General features: G+C 39.8%; 1 protein-coding gene across 1 annotated transcript; it reads right to left on the bottom strand.

Annotated features, from left to right (window-relative positions):
• Window positions 1-13,232: 13,232 nt before the first annotated feature.
• Or5i1 (olfactory receptor family 5 subfamily I member 1) lies at window positions 13,233-16,952 on the bottom strand. The gene has a single exon (XM_076928263.1). The coding sequence runs from the start codon at window positions 14,382-14,384 to the stop codon at window positions 13,440-13,442; it is 945 nt and encodes a 314-aa protein (XP_076784378.1). The 5' UTR covers window positions 14,385-16,952; the 3' UTR covers window positions 13,233-13,439.
• Between the last annotated feature and the right edge of the window lie 1,589 nt (window positions 16,953-18,541).

Raw genomic sequence — 18,541 nt, 5'->3', positions numbered from 1 at the left:
AGAAAGACTAGCACACCAGTTCCTTCCAGAGACAGTTTTACTCAGGAATTGCCTTTCAGTTACAAGATCAAGGGGTGTGCCCCCGTGCCTCCCGTGAGTGCAGCTTAAGTAGCCTCCAGTGGACTGCCCATCAGCCCATACTACGTTTTGCTCCACCATAGGTTCACACTCATGACGAGAGATCAGGCTACCGGCAAAGTGCAACCTCCTCACCAAATAAGGACTTCTTCCCCCAAGAGGGCTAAGGCAGTAGGCACCATCTTTAGGGCGCAGCAGAAGCTTTCCACATCTCCCCCTTTTTTTATTTACTGCAAAAGCAAGCATTGCTTGATCAAGCAGGCTCCATTCCATAGGAGCTCACGATCGAAAGCAAGCAGCTAACACTAGAACACTCACTCTACTGGGTGCAATGGGTCAAACCCACCAGGTGCAAGAGCTGAGGTCTACACAAACAGGTAGGACACCCATCCCATGTGCAATGAGATCACAAGTCTCCAGGGGTACAAGGGCTGTCCAATCCTGAATATAAGGGGTTATAGAGAGTTACTGCTTCAAAGCCGTCAGCCAAGCTTGAGGTGAGACACCAGCCTCAATGGCTTGAAAGGCATGCACCACCAAGGCTCTCCCTCGTCTTTGAGATCTAGCCATACGACAGAGACAAAACAAGCAGAGCAGACAGACACCCACTAGGGCAACTGCTAACACTCCTATCCCCGCATACTCTTTCAGATGTTGAACTGCTTGCAGGATCAAGCCATCTGCCAATGATAGATCCATTCTGGTCGAATTCACCATGGTGATGGACACACGAAACTCCTGCATGAGGGAATCAAACCTCCTTGACCAATTTCCTAGCAATCACTGAGATAATTGTATAGATAAATTGGCATCTCTGGACATATTATTATAATTCAAAGGTCTGTCATTTTCCATTCACATCCCAATTGAGCCAACTGCCAAAGGGTATCTACTTGTTATTGTGGCAGCTGTTTGATTATACATTAATATAAATACTTGAGCATCATGCCTTATGGGCATCGGCATCAGGAATGCTGATAGGATCCCCCATCGCAATTCCGTCATCACAGGATTCACCAGAGGCAGCAGAAGCAGGAGAATCAGCAACATTGCACCGGCGGACCAAACGTTCTGGTACCCACACCGGATCTTCACGGTCCTGCGGAAAAACGCAAACAGAGCCTCGGGACCAGGCCAACACTGGATCCAGGCCACACCATAGGCCTGTAAGCACATCCTTCCATTTAACAAGGCCTTGAGCTACAGGCTTCCAGGTGGCATGACGCTCCGCTGCCGAGCGGCCGTCCACATCTAGTTGCAAAAAATTTAAAGTAAATAAGGCAAGGGATAATCTTTCTTTTGGGGTGCGGCCATAGCCAATTCCCCCTTTCTGTTTTTGCAGACTTTCTTTAAGGGTGCGATGTGCACGTTCTACAATGCCTTGCCCTTGGGGATTATAGGGCAATCCATGTTTAAGATATATATCCATCTGTTTACAGAAGCTCATAAATTGCTGAGCTGTATATGCTGGGCCATTATCAGTTTTAAGCTGCTGTGGCTTCCCCCACGCAGCCCAGGCCTCTAAGCAATGATTTATGACATGGCGTGCCTTTTCTCCACTCAAAGGAGTTGCATGAATAATGCCAGAGCAAGTATCCACCGAAACATGAACATATCTCAATGTTCCAAACTCAGCAAGATGAGTCACATCCATTTGCCAGATTTTCAAAGGTAAAAGTCCTCTGGGATTGACTCCCACACCTGGGGGGTGGTGAAAAATAACACATTGAGGACAATTAAGAACTACTTGTCTGGCATCAGCTCGAGTCAAATGAAATTTTTGCTGTAATGTCTTAGCATTAACATGGAAATCTTTATGAAATTGAACAGCTTGATCAACGGCAGAATTTAAAAATATACATTCCATTCTGGTCCAAGCATCTGCTACGGCATTCCCAGCACTCAACGGACCAGGTAAATTTGTATGAGCCCTAATATGGCAGACATAAAAATGATGTTGTCTCTGCCAAATCAACATTTGTAGTTGTTTCAATAAATTACACACTGTACTGGTATTTTTAATGGGACCAGCCAATTCCAAAACTTTAACTGCATTAACCACATAATGTGAATCTGAAAGCAAATTAAAGGGGAAATTACATTGTTTAAAGACCTCTATCACTATTTTCAATTCAACGATTTGAGGAGAAGTGATTTGAAACTGACATAAAACTGGTTTCTGACCCTCTACCATATAGGCTCCACAGCCAGTTTTTGATCCATCTGTAAATATGTTAGATGCCCCCTTAAGGGGAGCAGTAGCTGTAATCTTTGGAAAAACAACAGGATGTTCCTTAAAAAAGGACAAAAGGGGATGTTTGGGATAATGATTATCAATATCACCATCATAACTACATTTTAATATTGCCCAATCATCTATTGTGGCACATAATACTTTAACTTGTTGAATGGAATAGGGAATAATTAAGCTTCCTGGTACAACTCCAAAAAATTGCACACATTGTTGAATACCATGCATGGCCAAAGTGGCAACAGCTGTTGGATAATGCTCAATGGCTTTGCTTGGAGAAACATGTGAATAAATCCATAATAATGGACCTTCCTGCCATAACACCCCAGAGGGTTGCTGATATGTGGCCAAAATACACAACATAATTAATTGCCCTTCTTTGTATCTCTGTAAAAAGGCACCCTGCAACTTTTCCTCAACTTTAATAAGGGCCAATCTAGCTTCTGGAGTTAATTGGCGGGGGGAGTCCAAAGCAGAATCACCAATTAAAATATTATATAGGGGCTTTAATTCATAATTTGGCAAATTTACATAACCTCGTATCCAATTAATATCTCCCAATAATTTTTGAAAGTCATTTAAAGTTGTTAAATGATCTTTCCTAATTTCAACCTTTTGTGGTACAACTTTCATATTATGTATCCTGGCTCCAAGATAATTCACTACCTGATCTCTCTGTACTTTCTCTGGGGCAATATACAATCTTTTACTCTCTAATAATAAAATTAATTTTCCAAAAGCCAATTCTAGTACCTTTTCATTCGCAGCAGCCAACAAAATGTCATCCATATAATGAATGCACCTCATTTTTGGAAACTCTCTTCTCAATGGTTCAATGGCTTTTCCTACAAATAACTGACACATAGTTGGACTATTTGCCATCCCTTGGGGCAGAACCACCCATTCATACCGCTGATCTGGTTCTTCATGATTACAGGATGGAACAGTAAAGGCAAAACGTTCACTATCTTGGGCACATAATGGAATAGAAAAAAAGCAATCCTTTATATCAATAACTATTATAGGCCAAGAAGCAGGCAATGCCGATAACAATGGCAATCCCCTTTGCACAGGGCCCATGATCTGCATTTGTTGATTAATAGCATGCAGATCATGTAATAATCTCCACTTTCCAGACCTCTTTTTAATTACAAAAATAGGCGTATTCCAAGGTGATACTGATTGTTTAATATGCCCCAAAGAGAGTTGCTCTTGAACTAATTGTGTGGCAGCTTGTAACTTTTCAGAGGATAATGGCCACTGAGGAACCCACACTGGATCCTCTGTCTTCCAGATTATGGGAATGCCTTCCTCAGTGGCCCCTAGGAAAAACCCAGGCCCTTTCTATCATTCCTTGGGACATTTTCTATTGGCTGTGTTCTCCCTTGCAGATGTTTTCCTAAGCCCTTAGAGGAATACCACCCCATGTCCTGCATCATCCTTTGAGAAGGCAAGGAATACCCTTCATTAGTAAGGCGATAATTCATGTCTTTCAAAAGATCTCTTCCCCAAAGGCTGACAGGCAGTTCCAACACATAAGGCTGAAAACGGCCTCCATGTCCTTCGTGATCTTTCCAAGGGAGCTCTCTTGCACTCATGTCCGGGGTCTTGGCATAACCTAACCCTTGCAATGTTTGTGAGGATGATTGAACAGGCCAGCCTTTAGGCCAATCCTTTAAGGCCACAATGCTGCGGTCCGCTCCAGTATCCAGCAATCCTAAGATTGCCTTGCCATTTACCTGAAGCTCCACTAAAGGGCGTTGATCCATATCGAGGCTAAGGAACACAGAATCTACTCCTGTGGATCCAAATCCTCGATTTCCTCTTTTTTGGTCTCTAGAAGGAAACATATCATGCAGGCTGGGCAAAATGAGAAGTTGTGCAATTCGGTCTCCTGGAGATATTGCCGAAACTCCCCTAGGGGAGGAGACTAAAATTTTCACCTCTCCTTCATAGTCAGGATCGATAACTCCTGGATGAATGACTAATCTTTTCAGGGCTGATGATGATCTACCAATTAATAATCCTACTGATCCCGAAGGAAGAGGCCCCTTAAAATCTGTAGGGATAAGCTGCACTCCCATTTGTGGTGTTAATACGACTCTGGCGGTGCAGTGGAGGTCCAACCCTGCAGAGCCCGCTGTGGCCCTCCTCGGGGTTTCATATTGGGCAAGTTGCTCTCTGGACTGCTCTGATCTTCCATGGCCCCATATATTCAAGGGCCCTGAGGCCTGGGGCCCTGCATCCCGTTTTTTGAAACAGGATAAGTATTTATCTGTCCAAGAGGTTGTCCACTGATATCTTTCACTGACCTGCATTCATTTGCCCAATGATTACCTTTCCTGCATCTAGGACATAGCCCAGGAGGACGTGTCGTGGCCCCTTTTCCTTTATCAGGACACTGACGTTTCAAATGTCCTTGCCTACCACAGGAAAAGCAAGCTCCAGGAGCTTTGGTTTTGCTTTTAGAATGCTGCACTATCCCCTGTACCACTGCAGCTGCTAAGCCAGTATTAGAGAGAGGACCGCCCAATTCCCTGCATGCCTTCATCCAGGCTGTCAAACCTTTAGACTTCCATGGAGTTATTGCTTGTCGGCACTCTCTAGTACACTGCTCAAATATGAGCTGTTGTATCAGGGGCATAGCGGTATCAGGATCCCCAAATATTCTGCCTGCAGCCTCCATCATTCTGGCTACAAAATCTGAGAAAGGCTCTGTAGACCCTTGGACAATCTTTGTTAGATTACCTGATACTTCCCCTTTATTTGGTAAGGCCTTCCATGCTTTCACTGCCATAGCATTTATCTGTGCATATACTTGTGGTGGATATGCTGTCTGATTGTTCAGCCATTGGCCCTGCCCCATTAACATATCAAGGCTCCATGCAGCCTGACCTTGAGCTGCATTTTCTCGAGCCTGCTGTTGAGCAAATTCTGTATATAAGGACTTCCAATCAAGGTATTGTCCCATGGACAGGCAGGCCTTCACAAGAGACATCCAGTCTGTCGGTGTCATGGCTGAGTTAGTAAGCCTTTCTATCTGCGCCTGAGTAAAAGAGGCATTGACACCATATGTCTGCACAGATTCAGATAAATTTTTGAGAATCTTAAATTCTAGGGGCTCATAAGACCTCACATGATTAGCATCCTCAAAGACAGGGAAGGCGGCTGCCGCCTCCCGCCAGGTCTTGGGACAAAACGTACAGGATGACTTTGGAGCTGTCCAGCCCTGTGCACCTTCTTGTTCCGCATAAGGCGGCGCACTCGGTTCTATCCTGTCTGCCCTGTCCCACCCTGCTTCCACTTTTTTCTTGCTAGGTGGCTTCTTCTTCCTTTTGGCTATAATATCCTCCATCTTAGCTAGCAGCCCTTGTACTGCCTCTTCTAATTTTTCTATTTCATCCTCTGAGCTATCCTCTGACCCTGACTTCAGGCTTGGGTATAGCCCTGGTAACTCTCCCTTTTCTCTCTCTTTTGACTGTCTTGAGTTGGTAGATCGAGTCTCTGACCGCATCTCTTTCACTTGCTCTAACGCCTCCGTTGTTGCTTGAATGGCAGGAACACACTCCTCACTAGTCAAGCAGGTTCGAATAACCCTCCAGATCCCTCGCACCCCGGTCTTTCCCTTTTTGTCCTGTAGAGTACCCTCCTCCCATGCTCAGTCCAGATCCCTTCCTAACTTATCCCAGCAGGCTAATGACAGGTTTCCTGACACTGCAAACCACGGAGCCACCGCTTCCACCTCGCTAAGAAATTGAGCCAAAGCTCGATCTTTAAATTTCAAGCCCTTACTATCAAGAAGCTCATGAAGAGCTACCTTCACTGGGCAAGACGGCGAGGTCCCCATTTTAGTGGCTACGCTTGCAGCGCACCAAAACCACAGCTAAGAAAAGGATCCCTCTTGGACTTTCACTTTTATTCGCCTCCTTCCGAGGACCTTAACAAATGCCGCCTCTTTCCGAGGACCTTGTCTGTTGATGGGCCCCACTTACCGGCCACTTACCGATCGATCGCCCTGTCTGTCCCTGGTTCTGGAACTCCGGGAACTCACGCAGAGAAGCTCCCCGTACGGGCCACCAATTGTGCCGCGCCGACCACCCTGACCAGCAGGGAAGAAAGACTAGCACACCAGTTCCTTCCAGAGACAGTTTTACTCAGGAATTGCCTTTCAGTTACAAGATCAAGGGGTGTGCCCCCGTGCCTCCCGTGAGTGCAGCTTAAGTAGCCTCCAGTGGACTGCCCATCAGCCCATACTACGTTTTGCTCCACCATAGGTTCACACTCATGACGAGAGATCAGGCTACCGGCAAAGTGCAACCTCCTCACCAAATAAGGACTTGTCCCCCAAGAGGGCTAAGGCAGTAGGCACCATCTTTAGGGCGCAGCAGAAGCTTTCCACAATTAGACTCTTCAAATGACTCAGCAATTCCCAATACAAACACCCTGGAGCTTAAACCTCTACCACTTTACCTTTAAACTGAGACCACCTAGCCACTGTACTGTTTTCTAGATCAATGTCTTATTGTTTGTGTACAAATTTATTTTTCAATTTTCACTATTACTTATTTCATAAGATTTTATCTGTATTGTATGCATTAGGTAGTTTTTATATGGCACTTATAAACACAATGCCATTTTTTGCCTTCGGATTTCTTGTGGATTTTGTCATATTTACATTATGTTGATAATAATCTAATATTGATCACATATACAGACTCTGATTTTATACTTTTGTATTTTTGTATGTGTATGTGTTTGTGTGTGTGTGTGTGTGTGTGTGTGTGTGTACATGTGTGTTACCAAGTGTGTGGTACATGTACAGGTGCAGGTGGATTTTTAAAGAGGCCCAAATTTCTGTTTTTTTATTATCAAATCATAATTTTTACTTTTTAACACAGGGATTATAAATACAAAAATGCAGGATGTGGGGAAGGGGATGACACAGGAGCACAGGTGTTCAGGAGGAGTACAGATATCTTTCAGAACAGGGTATCAGCTGGGTGAAGGTTCAGGGAACAGGCCACTATGACTCTGCCTATGATTCACTTGTCCTTATCTAAGTTGGTATTATCTGCCAAGACTGCCTATTTACAAGGTCTATGACTACTCAGGCTGGTAGATTTCCACAAAAGCTGCCTGTTTACAATAGCTTATAGCCATCTGTTTCAGTGTTTGTTTCCACAGAGACCCAAGACTTTGTGTTAGTAGGCATGTATGCCAGGCCTATTGCTGATTTTAGGCTTATGGCTGATTTTAAGCCTTCAGTGTATAAGCAGGTCTGCCTGTGACATCTCCTCCCTTCTCCAAGTATAGAAGGGCCATGGTGATTCTAATCTTGCCAAGGCGGGGATAGAGGCCTGACCTCCAGTAATTAAAGGGGGCCTTGTAATGAGGCCCAAATTTCATGTCAAAAATCTTTCAGTGCTCTTCCACCTTATCTTTTGTGTCAAGGGCTCTCAGTTGAACTTTCCATAGTTATAGTAATGTCACCAAGTATAATTTATTTTAACTAGCACAAATGTCTCTCTTTCCTTTCACAGTATTGCCTATAACTAATTTAAATTCTTTAGGAAAGGGTTACTCTTCAGATGTGTTTAAAAAAAAATACTTCTAAGTAGAAGGATCACTTGATGACCCAGCACACAAAATGCCACCAAAGCATCCATCTACTTGAAATCAACCTACTTCAGAAAATAGATTTTAGAAGTATATATAGAGACCTGTCAAACAGTCACAAGACATGGATAATAAAAGCATGACATTAAAGTTACCTTCTCCTAAAAGAATAGCCATCTTGCATTTCATACCTTCACAGATATGTAAGAAGAAAGAAAAAAATTTAAAATACAACAAATAAGAACAGAGATGAGAGAAAGAGAGAGAGAAAGAAAGAGAGAGACAGAGAGAGCACTATTTTTACTTTAGGTAATTGATGAAAATGTTCTATTAAAAAGGACACACTCTTAGAGACATAAAGGATATTTGCCTAGTGATTATTCTAGGAGATGTAAGTTCTACATATTGATCATCAATATCTATTATGTATGAATCATACATTTAAAACCCTAATAAATTTGTTAAATTATGTAACATTAGTGATAACAAGTCTGTATTCCAAACACTCTGGAGGCAAAGTTGTATCATGAGGGAAGCTGATACATGATCTAATCTAACAAAATAATAAAATACTAAGAATTAACAGCTATACAACCATATATATATATATATATATATATATATATATATATATATATATAAAGATAGTTTCTTTTTTAGAGAAGATATTAGACATGCATTCTCACAAATGAAAATAATTTTTCACTGGAAAGCTCCAGAACAGACTAATAAATGAAGATGATTTCCAACCCTAAATTTTCCTGACATCCACTGCAATCTTATTTAAAAACAGAAGACCTACTGTCTATAATTTTGGGGTTTGAAGCATTAGTGAATATAGCAATTCTTCACTTCTCCATCTTCTGCTTCCATCCTGTGTTGATTGTAAAAATCATTTCTGCTTAATTCAGAAGTGCTGTAGTCTACCTCATCATTATTCAATATTTAAACACTTGTAATATCTTAGTTAATACTTTGATTCAAAAAAGTGGGGATCACAATGTTTGCTACAACTTTAAACAGTTTTAAAGCATTTTCTTTCATTATTTTATAGTATGAAGGAAAGCCAGGTGGCTGACAGTGAGTTGATTTCTCACAATTATAGAATATTCACGACATACTTACTGGCTTAAGTCTTATTATTTTCTGGTCTTAAGTATAAATGAATCTGAATTTGAAGTTTGGCTGAGGTAGATAATGCAGCAGTGAATCTTTTTGTTCATTTATGTATTTGCATGGACACAATTTTTAGTACATAGTTGATGTTTTTATTGAGTGCCAAATATTATGTCAAATATACAATGCAGTTACCTTTAACAAGCAATAATCAATTTAATAAGCAATTATCATGAACGAATATCTTATACATCAAGGGTCATAGCTAACAATGTCAGTATTAAAGCTCATTATGAGTTTTGGTTTTGCTCAAGTAGTTTATCTATGACTTACATTAGATGATAGCACTAGTGATCATAGGCAAAAGATGATTTAACATGAAAGAGAAATACATAATACAGAAAATTATAGGCTGGCCTCATTCTGACAGAAAATCATCTTGCCACTGGCTGTTATGCTAGGCTTACTGGTATGTGTGCATGCTTTAACTTATGAAAATGTTTCAATAAGAGACAACAAAAAACTGTGAAAATGAGAAGAGTAAAAACTAAGTAATTCTAAAGAAACTATAAAATTCAATTTAATAAAACACAATGCAAAAACAGGCTAACAGAGCTAGTCCTAAAATCTCAAATATGGGTGATTGAGAAAAGGGTCTTACAATTTCAAAGTCAGCCTGAAAAATGTAATTTATAACTAAAACTGCATGTGAAGATCAGAAATGTGGTGAGGATACTGTATACACTTGTAGAGTGGAACCTGCATCTTGCCTGTGCAGCAAAGTGGATCTGGACATGGTGGAGGGGGCACAGGTAAGTCAGCTCTATGTTTGTAGGACCAAGAGCGTTGGCCCAGCCACTTGTTAGCCTCAGCACTTGGGAGAATGGGCCCCAAGCCCAAACTAAGCAGTTCACTAAAGCTGGCTATGGAGTCTTGGACATAGGTGAGCCTGCCCCAAAGTCATGAGAGTGCAAGAGATAACTCTGCTTCCTGCTCTTAGATCATTTCAGGTGATCTAGCTGGAGCCGTGCTCGGAAACTTATCCTGGGAGTGTGGATGTGGGAGAGCCAAAAGGCTGACCAGATTTTATAACACCTAGGCCTTTGAGTTTGCCCACTTCAAAATCTACAATATATGTGAACTGTTAGAGAAAGTGAAAGAGCCAGTCCTGCTGATCCAAAGCTGGAGGATCTCGATGACACAGAGCAACGACAGTATAACAAGGAGTCCAGGTGAGGCCCCAATATTGATGGTGTGGCAGAAGCCAGATACCTCAAATCAGACCAATTACGCATTGCAATGAACATTTCAAGTGGATTTCAAATGGACTGAGGATTATTCTGTGGGACACACTGTGATACCTACAGGTTCTACAATGAGATGTTTTCTATGGTTTGTTTGGTTGTGCTTGTGTGTGTGTGTGTGTGTGTGTGTGTTGTGCTTTTGTGTGTGTGTGTGTGTGTGTGTGTGTGTGTGTCTTTAATTTTCTTTTGTGGAGAAGGTTTCCGAGGCAGAGGGTAAACATAAGAGAATGGGGAGATGAATGGGACTGAGGTGCATGATGTAAAACTAAACAAAGAATCAATGAAAAAAGTTAAAAAAATTAAAAGAAGAGTGACCCTCATAGACTCTCTGAATCATCCCCATTCCAGGTCTCTGGCACATCCTAGAGAGCTTCCCCTCATCCCCAGCTGTCAGTGGTTTCCTTTCACTCTCCTAGCCCTCTTTCCCTCCCCCTACACCTCATCTCCCTATGCTCACCCTTGTTTCTCTCATCATCCTGTTTCCCAGCCTGTTCCCTCCTTCCATCCAACTCTGATAACTATTTTTCCTTCTGAATGAGATTTAAGCATCCTTCCTTAGACCCTCCTTGTTATTTAGCTTCTTAGGGTCTGTGGATCATAGTTCTATACTTAATGGCTAACACCCATTTATAAGTGAGTACATACCATGTATTTTTTTTATAGGAGAAGGTCTGGGTTATATCACTCAGAATGATGTTTTCTAGTTCCATCCATTTGCTGGCAACTTTCAGGACATCCTTGTGTTTAATAGCTGATTAATATCCAACTAAATGAGTGATACAGCTGGGTGTTGAGGTAGACATAGTCCCAATATTTATTTTTGAGAAACTGATGAAGTGATTTCCAGAGTGTTTGTACAAGTTTGCATTCCCACCAGCAATGAAGGAGTGCTTTCTCACTGTTACACATCCTTGCCAGCATGTGCTGTTACTTGAGTTTTTTATCTTAGACATTCTATGGATGAAAGCTGGAATATCAGATTAGTTTTGATTTCAATTTTTCTTATGTCTAAGGACTAAGTCATTTGTGCCATTGGAGATTCCACTGTTGAGAATTATCTATTAGCTCTGTACCCCATTTTTAATAACTTAGTTTGGTGGTATCTAACTTCTTGAGTTCTTTATAATCTGTAGTGGTGACGTTCTATAGCCAGACAGGACTCACAGTGGAAAGATAAGAACACAAGTCCACCCACAAAAGTTTCAACTCAAAGTTTGTCCCTGCCTATAACAAGTACAGGGACAAAGATGGAACAGAGTCAAAGGGAATTGCCAACTAATGACTGGCCCAACTTGAGACCCTTCCCATCGGTAAGAACCAATTTCTGACACTATTAACGATACACTTTTATGGGTACAAACAGGAGCCTAGCATAACTGTCATCTGAAAGCCTCTACCCAGGAGCCAACCAAAACATATGCAGAGACCCACAGCCAAACATTAGGTAGAGCTCTGGGAGTCTCAGCAAGGAGTCAGGTGAAGGACTGAGGGACCTGGAGAAAATAGGGATTCCACAAGAAGTCCAACAGATTATACTAACCTGGATGTTTGTGGGCTCCCAGAGACTGAATCACCAACCAAAGAGCATAGGCTTGACCTAGGCACCACACACATATGTATCCAATAGGCAGCTTGAGTTTTTGAGGTTCCCTCAACAAATGGAGTTGGGTCCGTTCCTGCCGCTGGTGCCTGCCTGTGAATCCCGTTCCCTTAACTATGCTCCCTTCTCTGACCTCAGTGGTAGAGGATTTGCCTAGTTCTGCAGTGACTTGATGTGCCAGGACAGTAGTAAACATAACTGTCTTCAGAGAGAGTGCACCCAGAAATTGATGAAAACTGATGCAAAGACCCACCGCCTAATAGTATGTGGACCTTGAGGATTCTTGTGGCAAAGGGCAAGTATGGATTGAAGGAGCCAGAGAGGTCAAGGACACCACAAAAAACAAACAAACAAATCCTACAGAATCAACTACAGAATCAGAGGGCCACATAGCGATTGAACTACCAACCAGGAAGCATGCATGCAATGGACCTAGACTCTCTGCATATATGTAACAGCTGTGCAGCTGGTTCTTATCATGGGACTTCTTAAGTGGGAGAATAGACTGTGTCTGATTGCATTGTCTGCCTTTCAATCCCTTACTCCTAACTGAGCTGACCTGTCTAACCTCAATATAAGAAGATATGCTTAGCTTTACTGAAACTTAATAAGCCAAGGTTCATTGATAACTATGGGAGGTCTCCATGTTTTTTTGAGGAGAAAGAGATATTATTATTACCACCACCACCACCACCACCACCACCACCACCACCACCACCACCATCATCATCATCATCATCATCATAGTTGGTATGGGATGAAATCTCAAGGTAGATTTAATTTGTATTTCTGATATGAAAATACATTTAAAATTATTTTTAATTTTATTTATTTACCTGGATTTATTTATTATTTTATTTATTTATGTGCTCTGTGTGTATGCCTGTGTCTTGAAATGCATATGCTACAATACATGTGGAGAACAAATTTAAAGGTCTTACTTTTCTTCTAGGAAACTAAACCCAGGTCTTTAAGCTTGCTGTGCCTTAAGTACAGAGTCATCTTCTATCCCTTGTACACTTTATAGAAACACTGAATAAACCCTCAGAAAGGAGTGGGAGAAGGGGAATGGGGAATAGAAGGGAGAAGCATGGAAAAGAGAGGAGGGGAGGGGAGGGGAGGGGAGGGGAGGGGAGGGGAGGGGAGGGGAGGGGAGGGGAGGGGAGGGGAGGGGAGAGGAGGAACCCAGGATGGCTCAAATATCGCCTTCGCCTCCGCCTCTGCCTCAGCCTCTGCCCCCGCCCACGCCCACGCCCCTGCCCCTGAATAACTATGAGTTACCATATCACACCTAGTTTCGCTTTTAACAACTTAAAGGGTACCATGAGTTAGGATTATAAAATACATTTGACTGTGCTGATGAACAAGTGTTTGAATGATTGTGTCAGTTGACTATATATCCACTGCTCTTGAGGCTTGTAGTTCCCCATAGGCATCTGTAGTTGGGATGAGATGAATCTTGAAGAGTTCTTTGTCATGAGGATTGTATTTTATACCTTAGAGCTTTCTTGGCAGCATCTTTCACGTCTTTATTTCTCAAACTGTAAATCAGTGGGTTCAGTACTGGAATGATAATGGTGTAGAAGACTGAGATGATTTTATCAGTATTGGGAGAATAGAGGGAGCTGGGCCGAGAATAAATGAAGAGAAGTGTGCCCTGATAGATGGCCACTGAGGTCAAGTGAGAGGCACATGTGGAGAAGGTTTTCTTTCTCCCACTTGTAGAGCGAATCTTCAAGACTGAGAGAAGAATGAAAAAGTAGGAGATAATGATGATGAAGAAACAGATGACTTCCACAGAACTCCCATAAGTGGAAAGCAGCCACTCATTAATGGATGTGTCTGTACAGGAAAGCTTTAGCAGAGGAGGGAGGTCACAGAAGAAATGATTAATGATATTTTTGTCACAATATTTCAGAATAAAAGCGAAGGATGTATGAACCAAGGAACTCATGTTGCCACCAACATATGACAGCACGATTAACCATATGCAAAGACTTCTGGACATTGCAACTGTGTACAACAAAGGATTGCAGATGGCAACATAGCGATCATAAGCCATGGCAGCCAAGATAAAGGATTCGGTATCTGCAAATGTGCAGAAGAAATAAAATTGCAGCGCACAGCCGAGGTAAGAGATAGATTTCTTTGTTGAGAGGAAATTGACAAGCATGTTGGGAACAATGACTGAGGAATAACAAAGGTCTACAAAGGAGAGGTTGCTGAGGAAAAAGTACATAGGAGTTTGAAGGTGTGGGTCTGTCCTAATTAACAACATCAAGCCAATATTACCTATCAAAATCAAGCCGTATAACATCAGAAACACAAGGAATAAGATGATTTGGAGTTCAGGCCGTGTTGGAAATCCTAACAGGATAAATTCGGTGACCAAGGTGTAGTTTCCATTTGTAAATTCCATGACTATGTAGTTTTTACCTTTTTGAGAAATCAAAGTCTTAAAAATATTCAGGTGGAAAGAGTGAACTAATTCAGAATAAAGTCACTTCATGATTTTAAACAGGCTAATAAAGAAATAAAAAAGTATGCCAAAACTGTTTCAAAACACAATATTTAAGAGATATATTTCAGATTTTTGTGGATGCCAGGAACTAAAGATGGCCTTGTGTGTTTGATTCGTGACTCTGGCATTGGAAAATTGGCATTTTCTGTACTATGTATAAGCCATGCATGGTTTTGTTTACATTCCTGTACATAAATATGTAGTATTTTGATAAGAATGAAGGAATTATTGTTGGAAACATTGACTATGTTAAAGGAAAATCCATATGTACTTAAATTAATACCTTGAGGTTGTTTCCCCTCCTCCAAGAATTTTAGAAATGTCTTATTACTTTCTTTTTGGTCTCCAAACCCAAAGAATTAGAAGTTACATGCATGATGTGCCGGTTGATTTTTTTTTTGTCACCTCGACACAGGTAGCCTCAATGGATATTAGAAAGAATCCTCAAAAGAGAAATTTTCTTTATAATATTGGACCGTGGACAAGACTGTGAGGCATTGAGTTTATTAGTGATTTATTTGGGAGGGTTCAACTGATTGTGGATAAGTCTATCTCTGAAATGTTTGTCCTGGGTTCTATAAAAAAGCTGTTGGAGCAAGCCATGGGGAACAAGCCAGTATTTAGTACTCCTCGATCACCTCTGCATCAGCTCCTCCTTCCATGTTCTTGCATTTTTAAATCCCTGTCCTTATTTCCTTTAATGAAAAACAGTAATGTGGAAGTGTAAAGCAAATAAATTCTTCCCAAGATGTTTTGGATGTGGTAATTAATTAAAGGAATAGTAACATGAATTATGTTTTGTAAATGTGATTGTAGCTGTATAACAAAACACATACTAGGTAACTGCTTATATTTTCCAATTGAAAATATAACCAGAAGCATTAATAGTGAAATCAAGTCAACTTTAGGAACCATAATCTGAGTATGTTCCAGCAAGAGAAAACTTAAAAAATTTTAAGTGTTTTTCATATATTAATAAAAGCTGATTATGTTGGTCAGGTGGTAAGCATCTTTGGTAACATATGCATAGTTAAAAGCATTACCCACTAAATATTAATTAGTTGACTGAAAAAAATGTTGTAACATTTGGTCATAAATTAATTTATAATGACTTTATCTGTCACTCTCATAAATAAATACAAGTAACAAACAAAATAACTGGCAGTTTTATCATAGTATGAAACAAGTTATTGTATCTGAGAAGTCATACACTGTTTTTGTGCTTTGGGGGTACTTAAATGGTAGATGACTAAGTAATTGAATGATTTTATGTGATTTAACTTTGCAGTAAAGGAAAGTACTTAACCTTGAAAATTATTTTGGAAAATGTAAAAGAAATTAGTGAAGTATTCAATGCCTATATTAATGTTATCTGAAAGCCTCATAAAGGGAAACAGCTGTTTCTAGATATTTATTTACTAGAGTAATAAGTGCTAAGGTAGTGTCAATAATTAGGATGAAGTCTTTCATATTTAATAATTAAATCGTCCCTCACAAAATGTGAACATCAGAGACCAGAAGGTTGTCAGGGAAAAATCTATCAACAGAGAATGTGAAGGTATACCACATTCAGGATGGTGGAAAGTATTTCTCAGCTTTGGCAGCTTTAAAAGTATTGTTATTAATCAAGACATTACCTTTTAGTTAACGTGAAATAATCTGTTTTGACTATATCCATGTTATACAACTTTATGAAACTTAATATACAGTACAATCTATAAGGCAGAATTGACATATCTTGTGGTTAAGTTACAGAATTATGTACATATTTATAGATTTGTCTGTACATCACTTACTTGTCAGTCTGTCCATCATCTGTCTGTAATCTCTTGATTCCTCCAATTTCTATTTGTCTACCTCATACATCACTTTTTAGACAGAATGCAAGCAGAGAATAGTATTTTAATTATGTTTACACAGCTTTACAAACAATAACTACTAGCTGTATAAGGCTTCTCATGTATAATGTAAAGTTCCAAATATTTTCTTGTAGCTTATTGATTTGTCACCAAAACAACTTAAGAAAATATGTAAAGCTTACAATCATTATCAACCTTATCTTATCAACATTATCTTATAGATGAAAAATAAAAAAGTTTGAGGTTAAGGGGGAAATTAAAATGGAGATTAAAAACAACTATGATCCCACAATTACATAAACTACCTTCTTATTCCTATTGCATGTCAGGTACATGCTTAGAATAACAGACAAAGACATTCATCTAGGAGCTGACAGGCATGACTTAGCAAAGTGTTATTAGTCAAAGACATGGGGGGGTGTAGAACAAACATCATGGTTGTCAAGACTTCCTAGTTAGTTTATGTTGAGCCAGGCTGAGTAGAGGAAAGGTTTCTTATTTCCTAGAAAAACATAATAGCCACTCCTGAAACTTGGGATGAAACATGCCTCATGGTAGTCATAGTAACAGGAGAAGAAGGCATGAAGAGAATAAGCAGAAGACAGAAAAATCTTCTCAAAATAGTTAGAAATCTAAAGATAAATGAAATTTAAAAAATTATTCCATCCACATAGCAAAAAAATGATCAATTATACATAAAATATTTCAAATTTTTAGAAAGGCAGCATAGGTAATTTCAAATCTACAACAAAAATAGTGTATTTACACAAAAATGTTACAGATTATTGTGCAATAACAGAAAAAGTGGGAAAATTTACTTATGTAAACAAATCACTTTATCTTTTCATTCCATTTTAGTCATGATTCATCATTTTTGTTTATCTCAGATACACAAAACCTGATTTTTATGTAAGAGACTTTTATGAAGTCCTTTTAACTCCCACAAAAATGACTTACCAAGGACAGGACTGTTTTCGAATAGGTTAAATGAATAATTTCACAGAAGAACAAAGGGCTTTTACTACACTCTCATGCCATTGGGGATCTGATAATGAAGATTCCAAATGTATCTTTCCAAGGGATCCTGGGGATCCCAAATGGGATTACTGCCACTGGGGTATGTGTTCGTACAAACACATTGGTAATTACTGAAAAAATACTGTCAGTGTTAATTATTTGCAGAGGTAATTATTACTTTCAATAATATTTGGAGTGTTTCTTTTTCTTTTCTTTTAAACTGGGAACTAACTTTAGGGATTCAAGCATATTAGACAAGTGTGCTTTAACAATGAGCTATTTTTTTTCGGTCCTGGGTTTAATTGTATTTATTTATTTAAAGGCAAATGCAGAAATCATTTAATTATCTAAAGAGTTAAAAGAAAAACAAAGAAAATTAAATATAAGTAGGTACTTTCAAGGTCTCAATAAAATCAAATATGATAAGATTTTACTGTATAGGTTGTCTCAGTCAGATCAAAAATGTCCTCATTACCTGTATTGTGTCTGCCCTCCCACAGTTTCACCTCCCATTCTTACTCCTCCTGTCTCCAAGAGGATGTCCTCACCTCCCAACCTCAGCTTCCCATCAGGGCTTTCCACTCCCTGGGGCCTGAAAAAGAGACCTTTTAATATTTCAATGATTAGGCCTTAGCTTGGCAGACTCTCTACTAGCTTATCTAAGTTAACCCAACCACATAACCCCATCTTCATTATATTCATATAATATATAAATATATATCACATCAAATATGAAGCAGCATAAACAAAAGATCTTGAAAAAAAAAGAACGTCAGAAAGAGAACACAACAAAGTACTACAATTGTGAGTCAACTAAGAAAATCCAAAATTATTAAGTAGTAATAAGTAAAAAACTTAGGACTAGAACACCCAAGAAATTTAGATCATGACAAAACATACAAAGTAATGATTTATTGTATTTTTTAAAAAGAACTAAATAAACAAATGAAGACAGAAAACCTATTCAAAAGAAATTATGAGATAGACTTCCAGTTCTGGACAAAGAAATTAACATACAAACAGGAGAGACACTTAGAATTCCGGAGAGACGGGATTGGCACAGAATGTTGTTCTCACAAATCACAGCAATTGTGCCAGGAATATAAATTGAAAAATCGTGTTAAAATTTTACTAGAGTCTATATCATATGCAAGGTCTTCTGCTGAAGTAGTGGAATCT

This window comes from Arvicanthis niloticus, chromosome 2 (genome assembly GCF_011762505.2).
Source record: "Arvicanthis niloticus isolate mArvNil1 chromosome 2, mArvNil1.pat.X, whole genome shotgun sequence".
Classification (NCBI taxonomy): Eukaryota; Metazoa; Chordata; class Mammalia; order Rodentia; family Muridae; genus Arvicanthis; species Arvicanthis niloticus.
Note: the sequence above shows the minus strand (reverse complement) of the source record. Positions and strands in the feature narration are given on the sequence as shown.